At 42.5% G+C, this 14,512-nt stretch overlaps 1 protein-coding gene across 1 annotated transcript in view; it reads left to right on the top strand.

The window, feature by feature from the left end:
* The window catches only part of LOC140458329 (sorbitol dehydrogenase-like), a 65,065-nt gene that overhangs the window by 23,581 nt on the left and 26,972 nt on the right, over positions 1-14,512 (top strand). Inside the window, exons 5-6 of the mRNA XM_072552718.1 lie at positions 10,472-10,590; positions 13,546-13,611. Of these exons, the coding sequence (XP_072408819.1) occupies positions 10,472-10,590; positions 13,546-13,611 (185 nt within the window). The remainder of the gene's footprint in view (positions 1-10,471; positions 10,591-13,545; positions 13,612-14,512) is intronic.

Here is a 14,512-nt window from a genome sequence, read left to right as displayed (position 1 = left end):
AAGTCGAACATTAATTACATTTAGAAAGATACTCTTGAGGGAAGAAATGGAAATCTTCCTTCCCCTTCACAATGGAGAGGCAGTAAGTACTTGTTAAAGATGGAAATCAGCTCCGTAATGAGGATGATCTCTTGAAACAGGGTTTATAAAAACAATGAGGATGCAATAACCAACTGGCCATCTAGTCTACCCTACACAATGAAGCAAGAATTTCTCACCGACCCAGTTTTCCCCAGAGACAAATCACTTCCCAAAGGAGTTTCAGAAACATTCATGGCCAGAGAAAAGTAGCCTTTTCCCATCACTGATTCCTTCAAGGTTTATAAAATCATGATGGGCATGGATAGGGTGAATAGACATGGAATTTTTCCCAGGATGGGGGAGTCTAAATTTGGAGGACATAGGTTAAAGGTGAGAGGGAAAAAAATTACAGCATGAATACGCAGGGTTTAGAGGGTTCTGGGCCAAATACTGGCAAATGCGACTAGTTCAGATTGGGATGTCTGGTCAGATGAGCCAACATGAAGAAGCCTAACTGAGACACAGAATGCTGGAACTAGGGAGCATGAGTTAGACCAAGGGGTCTGTTTCTGTGCTTATGACTTTAAAACTCTATGACTATGATAACGATAGAGGGTCTATGCTTTCTACTCATTCTCCAGTAGAACTAATGTTGCACTGCACATTAATGCCACAAGCCAAAGATGCTTTTGTATAGAGAATGGAGAGCAAGGGAGTAAAGAGTTAAATATTCATGGTTAATAGAATGTCCATGAAAGAGCTTCAGGGAGACCTGGAGTAAAGCATTAATTCTTTCTCCTCTTCAAGAACAGCTATTTGAGTATATGCAAAAGGAGCTATCTCATAATGATACCAGACAACGTGGAACTGGAGCCTGAGTCTATAAATACCTTGTAAATAGTTACATTAATAAAAGCCTGTTAATCTTTGCTAGTAAGGGTGTGGACTGCACCCTTCCATATCCTCATTGTGTATCAGTTTCTAGATTGATTATGAACAGTTGTAGGACAGGTGGAACAGGCTCTCTCCTTGGAATAATATTATCGAGAGTATTTCTACAAAGCAAAGACAAGTGGTAGGATACCACATACAGTTACCTAATATCTACAAGTTAATGGATGGAAGTTTGTGGTTTATAAGGCAGCACGGTGGCACAGTGGTTAGCACTGCTGCCTCACAGCACCAGAGACCTGGGTTCAATTCCTGCCTCAGGTGACTGACTGTGTGGAGTTTGCACATTCTCCCTGTGTCTGTGTGGGTTTCCTCCGGTTTCCTCCCACAGTCCAAAGATGTGCAGGTCAGGTGAATTGGCCATGCTAAATTGCCAGTAGTGTTAGGTGTAGGGGAATGGGTCTGGGTGGGTTGCTCTTCGGAGGGTTGGTATGGACTTGTTGGGCCAAAGGGCCTGTTTCCACACTGTAATCTAATCTAAAAGACAGTCATGCATGATATGTCAGGAACACAATTGGACCAGCATCCACCACTTCCTCTGGTAGCTCATTCCATATACACACCATCCTCTGCATGAAAAAGTTACCCCTCAGGTCCTTTTTAATTTTATTTCCCTCTCACCTTAAACCAATGTCCTCCAGCTTTGGACTCCCCCATCCTAGGAAAAATTCTATCTCTGTTCACCCTATCCATGCCCGTCATGATTTTATAAACCTTGAAGGAATCAGTGATGGGAAAAGGCAACTTTTCTCTCGCCATAATTTGGAGATGCCGGTGTTGGACTGGGGTGTACAAAGTTAAAAATCACACAACACCAGGTTATAGTCCAACAGGTTTAATTGGAAGCTCGATCGAGCCCTCCACTATCACCTGATGAAGGAGCATTGCTCCGAAAGCTAGTGTGCTTCCAATTAAACCTGTTGGACTATAACCTGGTGTTGTGTGATTTTTAACTTTCTCTCGCCATGAATGTTTCTGAAACTCCTTTGGGAAGTGCAAGTGAATATTTGTCTCTGGAGAAAACTGGGTTGGTGAGAAATTCTTGCTTCATAGTGTAGTGTAAACTAGATGGCCAGTTGGTTATTACATTCTCGTTGTTTTTATAAACCCTGTTTCAAGATATCATGCTCACTACACAGCTGATTTCCATCTTTAACAAGGACTTAGTGCCCCTCCATTGTGAAGGGGAAGGAAGATTTTCATTGCTTCCCTCAAGGGTATCTTTATAAACGTAATTAATTGAGATTCCAGTTGTGGATCGAGAGGATGCGTGGATGGATACTTAATTATTTTGGTAAGTGTTTAACATCTTGGGGCATTAAGATTTGCGCTAGTCACAAACAAGCCTAAATTTAGAATAGCAACATCCAACATCTGCGATATCTTCTGTGTACTCTTAAAAGGTCACAAAATGTTATAATAATCTTGGGGCAATACAAGATGGCGGTGACCCAGCAAGTGTGAGTCTGTAGTGCTCTGCCTAAGACTCGGGCAAAGTGGGGTACCTGCCTTCACCACACCTTTTAAATCATTTAAGATAACGTTTGCATGATTAGTCATTTTACATCGAACTTGAACAGTTTGGTGTTGTTCTTAAAATGACTAAGGGCAAAAATTCCCAAAGTTTGCAACAGGCAGGGACCCCTCCCCCACCCCCTCCAGCAGCAGCAGAGACATCCGCTGCCACCTCGGGGGACTTACGTGCAGAGGCGAGCCTGATCTCCGGGATCAACAAGCTGCAGGAGAAGATCGATGCCTTCATCGAAGAATCCAGGACCAGGTGGGAGTCGTTCTCGGTCCTGCTCCAGAAGCACAACCGAGAAATTGAAAAACTTGAATAACTGCGTCGGAGGGGCGGAGCAAAAGGCCGCGACCTTGGAAGCTGCTGCCGAATCGGCCGTGGGCCGGGTCTGGGCTCTCGAGCAGCGAGTCTGGACCTTGGAAGAGCACATCAATGACCTCAATAATTGGGGTCGTCGAAATGGGAAAGCAAATCTTAGCAGGACTTATACACTTAATGGTAAGGTCCTAGGGAGTGTTGCTGAACAAAGAGACCTTGGAGTGCAGCTTCATAGCTCCTTGAAAGTGGAGTCGCAGGTAGATAGGATAGTGAAGAAGGCATTTGGTATGCTTTCCTTTATGTGCCAGAGTATTGAGTACAGGAGTTGGGAGGTCATGTTGCAGCTGTGCAGGACATTGGTTAGGCCACTGTTGGAATATTGCATGCAATTCTGGTCTCCTTCCTATCGGAAAGATGTTGTGAAACTTGAAAGGGTTCAGAAAAGATTTACAAGGATGTTGCCAGGCTTGGAGGATCTGAGCTATAGGGAGATGCTGACCAGGCTGGGGCTGTTTTCTGTGGAGCATCAGAGGCTGAGGGGTGACCTTATAGAGGTTTACAAAATTATGAGAGGCATGGATAGGATAAATAGATAAAGTCTTTTCCCTGGGGTCGGGGAGTCCAGAACTAGAGGGCATAGGTTTAGGGTGAGAGGTGAAAGATATAAAAGAGACCCAAGGGGCAACACTTTCACGCAGAGGGTGGTATGTGTGTGGAATGAGCTGCCAGAGGAAGTGGCGAAGGCTGGTACAATTGCAACATTTAAGAGGCATTTGGATGGGTATATGAATAGGAAGGGTTTGGAGGGATTGGGCCGGGTGCTGGCAGGTAGGACTAGATTGGGTTGGGATATCTGGTCAGCATGGACGGGTTGGACCGAAGGGTCTGTTTCCGTGCTGTACATCTCTATGATTCTATGACTTCCCGAATGGGAAGAGGAAGGCCAGCTTGCAGTTTTTTTGGAGCAATGGCTCCCTCAAATGTTAAAGTTGGAGTTGGGATCAGGCCAGGTATGGGTGGAGTGGGCCCACCGGGTTACTATACGCGGGCCCAGGTCGGACCAGTGTCCCCGCCCGGTTCTGTTCCGGCTCCAATATTATAAAGAGAAGCAGACGCTCCCCGAAGCCTCCAGAGTCCTGGGGAAGGATCCCCAGGCTATGATGCAAAAGGAATCCAGGATAATGTTATTCCAGGACTTTTCTCCAGCCGTGGTCTGCAAGAGGAGGGCATTCGATGAGGCGAAGAAGCCCCTAAGAGACCTAAATATCCAATACTCCTTGCATTACCTGGCAATGCTCCGCTTCAGCCACGAAGGATCCGTATACAACTCTGAATCACTGGAGATTTTTGGACTCTCTTAAATAGACTGTAAGATTCAAACTGTATGGATAATGATTTAACTTTGTTCCCCCCACCCCGGTTTACCCTTTCTTACCTTCACCATCCCTTTTTTGTTCATTACCTTCTCGGGGTGGGGGGGGGAGGTGGAGGGCTTATTTGTTATTCACTATGTGACTTCTTTTTTTACAGGCTGTGCAGCTTATTTGATTTGTGTGGGAGGGGGTCTTGTTTTGTCCAACCTTTTTATTAGAGCAGGGTTCTCTTCTTCTGTCATCTTACTTAGTTTTCTAACAATTGCTAGGATTGTAACTTTGTACTTTTATATATTTATATTTTGTATTATGTTTGCTAAATGCACGTAGGTGTTGGTGTGGGGGTGCGTGGGTTACTCACTTTCAACTTTGGTTTTATAGAACACTCAAATTTGTCTACTCCATTTTAAAATGTCTGGGCCGAGGGCGGGGCACTAGTTAGGAGAGGTTACGGTGGGGTTATTGACGGGTAGTTACTCCTTCAGGGACCAAGGGGAAAAATTTCCTTTCGCATGTGTTTTGTATTGTTTTCTTTACTTAGGAATAGTTTTTAATTGTATTGGTGTAAATGTCTTAAAGAATTTTTGCTTTTGTGAATTTTCCATGGTCTTTATTCAAGGTGTTTTGGGTAGGTTTCTTCCTCCTGGGGGGGTCTCGGGCTTGCCTGGACGATCATGGCTAGCCATTCGCTTAGGTAGTACACCTGGAATATGAAGGGGAGTAATTCACCAATAAAAAGGACAAAGATATTATCAAACCTCAAAAAAGAAAGGGTTGATATAGCTCTTTTACAGGAGACACATCTGCTTGACAAAGAGCACTTAAAATTACAACAGGGTGGATTTGACCAGGCCTTTTTCTCATCTTTTAGCTCAAAAAGTAGGGGAGTAGTCATTCTCATTCGGAAGAATCTTCCTTTTAAAATCTTAAGCCAGATAAAAGATGAATCTGGACGGTATATACTGATCAAAGTCCTAATAAATGGAGAGGAGTGTGGGATTTTGAATCTTATTGCCCCCCTGGCACATCCCTTCAAATTTGTAACGGAAGCGTTCTCTAAGTTGATGGCTTTTGGGGCCCGCCATACAATTATAGGAGGAGATTTTAATTGTATTATGGACTCAGAGACAGATAGGGTACCCAAGGGTACTATGGGTATATCTCTTAGATCTAGACATTTGGTGAATCTGAATAAGGAGCTGGGCTAGTAGATGTGTGGAGGTGCCTTCACCCCCAGAGCAGAGACTTTACTTTCTACTCTAACCCACACAAGTGTCATACTAGAATTGATATGTTTTTTGCTCCCTCTACCTTTTTGAATTCCATATTGTCCTGCAAAATAGGTAATATAGCAATCTCTGATCATGCTACAGTATATATGGAAGTTAAGACTAAGGACGATGGGACAGGCCCCCGACGTTGGCGTATGGATTCTTTCTTCATGAAGGATAGCAACTTTATAAAATATTTTTCTCAAGAATTCAAAACCTTTTTGGAAATTAATTCAGGTATGGCCAGTAACCCTTCAACGATGTGGGAGACCATTAAGACTTATGCGCGAGGTTTGATCATCTCATATTCTGCGACCCAGAAAAGACGAAAGGGAGAACAGCAGCGCCTGCTCGAGGCTTGCTTGAAGGCAGCTGAGACAGCGTATAATAATAGGCCCTCTATCATTAAGCTACAAAGGATCACAGCCCTTAGGACAGCCTTGAACACTGCACTTACTCAAACAGCAAAGAGGGAAATATTATTTGTAAAGCAAAGACTATATGACTATGACAACAAGCATGGCAGATACCTCGCATATCTTGCTAGGAAAAAAAAGGCTCCTCAAGTTATCACATCCATTAGGGAAAGTGCTGGTACTCTGACTTGTGATTGTAATAGGATCAATACAGCCTTTAGAAAGTTCTGTTTTGAATTGTATAAATCGCAGGACTGTGAGGATAGAACTAAGAAGATGGAGTCCTTCTTTAAAAACGTGGCCTTTCTGGATTTAACCCCGGAGCAGGTGTCGATCCTGAATGCCCCCCTGACACCCCAGGAAGTACTCAATGCAATTAGACAGCTTCAGAGTGGCAAAGCACCTGGACCAGACGGATTCCAGGTTGAATTTTATAAAAGATTTATAGGGGAACTGGCTGGTACGCTTTTGGCATGTACAATTACTCACATAGTCAGGGCTGCCTCTCTGCATTGAGAGAAGCAAATATTTCTCTCATTCTTAAAAAAGGAAAGGCCCCAGAAGATTGCTCATCATATAGACCAATACCCTTGCTAAATGTGGATTTCAAAATCCTTTCTAAGCATTAAGATTGGAGAGGGTCTTACCATATATCATAAAGGAAGACCAGACAGAGTTTACCAAGGGCTGTAGATCAGCTAACAATATTAGAAGGATCTTAAATATGATACAAGCCTGTCAACAGGAAAGAATACTGGGGATAGTTGTCTCTCTGGATGCAGAGAAGGCATTTGATTGGGTAGAATGGTCATATCTTTGTTCGGTGTCGGAGAGGTATTTTCTAAATGGGTCTCAATATTATACAATTTATTATACAATATTATACAGGGCAGCCATGATTACCAATGATTTGGGTTCAGATAGCTTCAGTGTGGGTAGGGGCTGTCGTCAGGGATGTCCTATCTCACCGTTATTATTCACGCTAATAATCAAACCACTGGCGGAAGCTGTACGAACCGACTCGTGCATAGTGGCTCTGAGGGTTGGTTCAGGTAAACATAAAATCACTCTCTATGCAGATGATATCCTCCTTTTCTTAAGTAATCCTTTGATATCCTTACCCCGCTTAATTCAAGTAATCAATCTGTTTAGTATGTTCTCAGGCTGTAAAATCAATTTTATGAAATCGGAGGCCATGCCGTTGGGAGGTCTCGCTAGTGTATCCAATTTACCGGATGGATCTTGCTTTCCCTTTTGGTGGTCACTGGAGGGTTTTCTATACTTAGGTATTTTTATCACCCCAGTATTTGGTCAGCTGTATAAAGCCAATTTTGTGCACCTACTAGAGAAAATAAGGCAGGACCTTCAATGCTGCAGAGTAGCTGTAGTTACAATGAATATTCTGCCTCGTCTCCTGTATCCTATGAGAGTGCTCCCTTTGATGTTGCTAAGACTGGCATTACGTAAACTACACGGCTGACTTGGTTCCTTTATTTGGAATCATAGATGGCCCCTTATCAAATTAGAAAAGCTGCAGCTTCCACAAGCAAGTGGAGGACTGGATTTTCCAGACTTTAGGAGGTATCAGTTGAGTTTTTTATTATGCTATGTAGCTGATTGGGTCTCTTGTGACCCACAGTCAATTTGTTTCGACATTGAGACCTCCCAAGCAAAGTGTCCCCATATCAATCTTTAATATTTAGATAAGATGAGTGCTATTATGGACTATTACAAAAACCCTTATTGTATTAAATACAATTAAAGCCTGGAAGATAATGCGGCAACATGAAGGTAACCTACAGAAAACCTCTCCTTATACTCCTATGGTGGGAGCATCAGGTTTTCAGACAGGGCTGACAGATGCTACATTTAAAACCTGGAAGTTCAGAGGTATCTCTTGCTTAGGGGACCTGTTGGATGGGTTGGTTATGATGACTTTTGAGCAGCTGCACCAGAAATTTGGACCTTTTTTGATATTTCCAAATATGAGATTATGTGCACATTAAGAAGACCACATTATTAGACAGTCCCTACAAATCGGATAGGGAGAGAAGAGTGCTATGACCAATGGGTCCACTTTCGGTCAGTACTCTTTATCACTCATTATATAACGAGGTATCGAAAGACATGGAGCAACTGTTTAAAACATGGAACCAGGAATTGGGGTTAGAAATCACTCTAGAAATGTGGGAGGACATCTGGGAAAACGCCAGAAAGATCTCTATTTGTAATAGAACACAAGCTATTCAATTAAAGATACTCCATAGGGCCCATATAGCACCTGAAAGACTTGCAAAATTTAGGGTAGGAACATCCCCAATGTGTCCTAAATGCAAAATAGAAGTGGGCACTCTCAAGCACTGTTTATGGACATGTCTCAAGACCCGTAGATACTGGGAAAGAGTAGCGAATTCTGTGACAGAAATCTTGGGAACGCAGATTGGATTGGATCCAATGTCTTCTATTCTCTCTTTCTGTGCAAGGAAAAATATCTTAGTGAATTGGGTAGCTGAGGGCTGTCCAGGACTTTCGACTTGGCACAGGTTAATCATGGAACATATCCCCCCCTGACTTCCTCACAAATATGGTGCACCAAAAAACTGAATTATTCTATAAAATATGGCAGCCCTTTCTGAACTATATCAACACAGATATTTTGGCCATATTGTCAAGGGCTTTTGTCTGGCTGTGGTAGTGGTTCTGGCTGGTCCGGGGACCCCCAGGGGGAGGAATCCCGTATAAAAATGGATTTTATTATGACTTGATGTTAATTCATTTTGAGTATATACTTAATTATTTAATTATTATGTTATTTCTTACTAGTAATGTAAGATATCTTATTTTATGCTTTGGTTGTTTGTAGGATAGATTGTCTTGTTTTTCTTTTGTTGTGTTTTGGTTATTATTTATTTATTTATATATATATTTAATTATATATTAGTATTTGTACTTGTTTGTATTACTTTGTAATTTTGTAAAAAGACATTGAAAAATTTCTTTTTTTCTTTCAATAAAAATGCCTATAATAATCTTGGGATAGGTGGCATTGTACAGTGACTCAGTGAGCAATTCAGGATGATCGTGTTAAGACATGCCAGTGGTTTTGAAAAATTGTTATTGCAACAGAGTTAAAACCACTGTGGTTTTTATTGCGGCTTGTGTTGCAAGTCAGACTTTTATTTATCTCTGTTTCCTCATATAAACAACTTGATGATCACATCTCAGTTATAACCTGGGACCTAATTTTCTCTTTTATTTAGCTGGCATTGTTCAGACTGTACTTTTCTTTTTGCCGTCTGGTTATGAGAAGATTCTTAACGACAGGAAGTTATACCAATGAGGAAGTTGACTGTACATTTTTACTGAGGGACAAGGTCACATCCTTATTGGTGAATAATTGGGTAACCAATGTAGTGTTCATCCATTTTAGACACCAGCTGATGCTACAATTGAAAAAGATAGTATCTTAAAGGGCAAAAGAAACAGTAATTATTGGAAATGGAAGTACAGGTGGTATTGGAGCTCTGTTTTTAAGTATATATGTTAGTGGGTGTCATTCATTAGTTTTGCTAGGTTTGTCCCTCTGGGATGATTTATCTGGACATATCTGCACTTCACCCACTCCCACAATGGACACAAACATGGAGCACCTGTCTACAGCATGGGTTGAGATATGGCTATCATTTGCTCCAAAGACCATCAGCTCAGATTCTGAGAAGGCATTGGCTGACATATCTGTTGCTGGGACTGACACGCATATAGAGTGAAACGAGATATGGAGTAAGCTAATTCTAAATATACCTATAATTACCCATTTCAGTTGTCACTACATTCAGTTTTCTCATCACCTGACACATAGTTCTGGCACGTTAAGATACAAACATAGAAACATAGAAGATGAGAGAGCTTGCTTGAGCTTGCTCTGCCATTCAATATGATAATGCAATCATTGAGCTCAATGCTCTCATCCTGACTCACCTCCTTTAGTCACAAGAGCTATATCTACCTCATTCTTGAAAATATGATTCACCAACAATTCTGCCAGACCTTGAGAAAGGCTTAGACTGTTTCTCATCCTGCAAGGATCTCCCATTGATGGCTATGCTGTCAGTGGTTGACAGAGAAAGAACTTCATATTCTGAATACCTTAGATTAGATTCCCAACAGTGCGGATACATGCCCTTCAGTCCAACAAATCCACACTGACCCTCTGAAGAGCAACCCACCCAGACCCATCCCCCCACGTTTACCCCTGACTAATGAACCTAACACTGCGGGCAATTTAGCATGGCCAATTCGCCTAACCTGCACATCGTTGGACTGTGGGAGGAAACCGGAGCAGCCGAGGGAAACTCACGCAGACCTGGGGAGAATTTGCAAACTCCACACAGATAGTTTCCCAAGGCGGGAATTGAACCCGGGTCCCTGGCGCTGTGAGGCAGCAGTGCTAACCACTGAGCCACAAGCCAGTCTCTGTGAACTGATTTGATTTCCGTCCAATTTGGGTTGGGATTTCAGACCTTAGTGTCTGACATGCCAGTGATTATTGGGTTAATGTGTGTGAGTGCATGGCCAATGTTGGTTCTGTCTCCTTTCCAGACTTCCTGAATGTGTGTGCTTAGAAGAAGGTGCATTAGTCGAGCCTCTCTGTGTTGCACTTCATGCCTGTCAAAGAGGACGAGTGAAAGTCGGCCAAAAGGTTTTCATCTGTGGAGCCGGTAAGTCATGCTCACTTTAATCACCGGAGGTGTTGTGAATGTTGATCAAGTCAATATTAAAAAGTGCAGGACTTACCTCGAGAAATCAGACGTACAGATGAGGTGAAGTTCTTTGAAAGCCATCCTCCTGTCCTCGCGAGCTCAATTCGAAAACTTAGTTTCAATTCCTTCAACCCATCATTCTCCATTTACCAAGCAACTCTTTTGGTAGTTCCTCATGCAGAATGTGGGACACATTGAAAAGAAACTCTCCACTTTACTCCTCAGGTCAATTTTTCCCACAGTTGGAACCCCACATGTCTCATCAGCTGAAAGAACATGCTGTACACAGTCCACCACACCCCTTTGATTCTTACATATTAATATTTTGTACAGATAGTAAAACCACTCAGTGTGAACTGATTCAATTTCTGTCCAATTTTTCGGTCCAATCTGGGATTTCAGATTGGGCTTCACCCATTGAGCTCATAGAATAAAAGAGGGTGGTGACCATTTGGCCCACAGTAAAAGCACTATCCCACTTCCCCATTCTCACCCCATTTTGCATGGCTATAAAAAGTGGATGGGTAACAAAGAGAAGGGTAAATGGAGTTTGCTGACTCTGAATGCTTGGTGAGTTGCAGGAATGGTTATCTGGTGTTCTCAAAAAATGGACAGAAGTAACATTACAAAATTAAACGTTTGACAAGCAACTAGTAAACCAACATAACAGACACAGAATGCTGAAACTAGGAAGCATAAGTTTGAATATTTAACTCAACGACAGATCGTGTACAGAAAGCAAGATAGAGAGAGAACTAAATATTTAATATATTTAAACAAGAGAATGATAAATGTAAAGGCTTTAAAAAGTTTTTCTACTTCCATTAATCATTAGAAATCATAAAAAACTTAGACTGCACATGTTTTGGCGATAGTGTTTAAAATTTACTTGAATGTGCAAGCTCTATTTTCTTTCCCCTGCATTTAGTTGGTACTTATATAGGCATCCCAACCTCATGCTGTCATATTTATTTTGAACATTACGTTTCCAACTGAAGGTTTCCAAGGTACAAGTCACCTCAGACATGAATGTTTACAGTTGCTGTCTGATTTACAAGTGCGGAGTCTAAATTTCTTATGATTTAGTGTTTAGTGTTTAGCTATGGCATCTGGATTCTAGGAGAATATCTTTTGTGCCTCCCTCCCTTATGACCAATCAGATATAACCATCCCATTCAATAAGCAAATCGTCTTTTTGGTAGATTTTCCAGTAGATTTGGCACTGATCGTTACAAAGCATTAAATCAGACAGCAACTTTCAACACCCATGTGCACAGTCTGAGATGTTTTGCTCCTGGAAACATCAGGTGGGAACTCAATATTCAAATAAATGTGACAGAGTGAGGTTTATCTATACGCAGATGATAGGTGTCCCTTACCTGTCCTAGTCTGTCCATAAGTGTCTGGCCTGCTGTGTGTCTCTTTTTCCATCTCCGTGCTCTGGCCTAGGTGACAGAGGGAACCAATATACTCCATCACCGCCTGATGAAGGAGCAGTGTTCCGAAAGCGATAAACCTGTTGGACCATAACCTGGTGTGGTGTGATTTTTAACTTTGTACACCCCAGTGCAACACCGGCACCTCCAAATCAATAACAAAGAAGAGGAATTGGGGGCAAAAGCTGGCAGGGTGCAGGAGATGATCAGTTTCTGACTCAGCTGGGAAATGCTGAGTGGTTTATGTCTCATCTTCAAAAACGTGCAATACCTGACTCACCATGGGAGTTACAACAGGACAAGGAAAGTGCAGTTTGTCAGCTCTGTGTGACAGATAAATTATTTAGACCAATAGATAGAAGAGCATAATTAGGCCATTTGGCCCATCATGTCTTCAATCACGGCTGATAAACCCCTCAGCCCCTTTCTCCTGCCTTCTCCTTATATCTTGTGGTAGCGATGTTTGCCTGCTGGTGCCATCTGGCCCTTGTTATTCTTCCAGAGAACAGTGCAGCCCTCTCACAGGAGACAGACTGTGACTTGGGTGAACAGGGCTAGCAAACAGTGTACCCTGTTGATGAATCGGATTGAAAACTCTATCCTGATAACGAGAGTCTAAGCCAGTGTAGCAGTCTGCAATTAGTTTTCCAAACAGATTAATGTCTGAAATCTGCCCACTGAAGCAACTGTTCTGAGTTGAACTGCTAAGAATCCTGAAACGTTATGGTCCCTTTATCTACATATGGCTCAGTGGTTAGCACTGCTGCCTCAGAGCACCAGGGATCAGGTTCAATTCCAGCCTCAGGTGACTGTGTGGAGTTTGCACATTCTCCCCATGCTCAGGTTTCCTCCTGCAATCCAAAGATGTGCAGGTTAGGTGGGTTGGCCAAGCTAAACTACCCATTGTGTCCAGGGATATGTAAGTTAGGTGGTTTAGCCATGGCAAATGCAGGTTACAAGGATAGGGTAAGGTGGGTGTGTCTGGGTCAAATGCTCTTTGGAGGGGTGCTGTGGACACATTAGGCCGCATGGCTTGCTTCCACATCATAGGGATTCTTTGATTCTTGCACACGTGCATTGTATTAACTCAGGGTTCTTCAGACATGGGCGAGTTGCAATTTCAACGTGCAGGTGGTATGGTATGGAGTGCCTTTAAGTTGTAACTGTCACCTAGCTGTGGCCTAATATTATGGGGTGCAGGATCTGTAACCCCCTGCACTAGGCTAGTTCTGCTGTCAGCACTGAGTGGACAGACTCACATTGCAGGTGGTTTTATTCCCGCTCCGGTGATTCATTTGCATGTTTGAGATTGGCAGAAATGGAAAATAGATGTGCCAAAGTTACTCAAAAGAAGAAGTGTTGATATAGCTATTTGCTTTTGTGTGGATATATATTCGCCCAATCTGTGAGTGCCTCTGATAAGTGTATCTGGTTTTGTCTCTATATGATTTTGTAACTAACATTTTTATCAATTAAGGGCCAATTGGACTATTGACTCTACTCGTCTGCAAGGCCATAGGAGTCACTCTGATTGTGGTTTGTGGTAAGTCTTCATTCATAACTTTCAAAATTATTCACAGCCTGAGTGCCAATCATTACTCTCAAGTTCCTGAGTGATATTTATGTAGTTTAACATTGTTCACCCTTCCATTGGAACATGTGAGGGAGGAGTGGAGTGGGAGTTATTTAGCAACGATGTGCTATTATGAACATTCTCAACTGTGTGCAGTATACAAGAGTAACCTCAACTTGGAGCTGCAAGCTAAATGGGCTGAATGGACTACTCCCACTCCTGTTTCTTGTGTTACAACCTTAAGATCTTATATTATGCTGAAGTCATCTCACATTTGTTAGAGTTGGCTCCTTATTTTGTTAACAAGTTTATTTTATTAATTTACCAAGCCAACAGCCGTGCCTTTCTTTTACATTGTGTCTTTTAACATAGGACATAGTTTCATCAGAGTATTACCAGACTGAATGGGATTTTGAGCCAGATAGGGAGATACTAGGTAGAAGACTGATGTCCTTGAGGGAGTTCATTCTGCCAACCTCCCCTGGCCTAGCCCCCTGTGACCCCAGACCAACAGCGATCTGATTGAACTGCCCTCGGAAATGGTCTAACAAGTTACTCAGTTGTATCAATCAGTTTGAAGTCTCAACAAAGAAGGGAAACCAGAACTGACCACCTGGCATTGACCTTGGCAGTGGAAAAGGCATTAACCTACCACCAGTGGCAGCACAGTGGTATATAGTCGGGAGGGAGTTGCTCTGGGAGCCCTCAACATTAATTCTGGGCCCCATGAAGTCTCATGGCTTCAGGTTCAACATGGACAGGGAAACCTCCTGCTGATTACCATGTACTATCCTTTCTTAGCAGATAAATTGGTGCTCCTCAATGTTGGACAACACTTGGAAGAAGCAGAGTGTGGCAAGGGCACATAATG

Source organism: Chiloscyllium punctatum, chromosome 33, assembly GCF_047496795.1.
Source record: "Chiloscyllium punctatum isolate Juve2018m chromosome 33, sChiPun1.3, whole genome shotgun sequence".
Classification (NCBI taxonomy): domain Eukaryota; kingdom Metazoa; phylum Chordata; class Chondrichthyes; order Orectolobiformes; family Hemiscylliidae; genus Chiloscyllium; species Chiloscyllium punctatum.
Note: the sequence above shows the minus strand (reverse complement) of the source record. Positions and strands in the feature narration are given on the sequence as shown.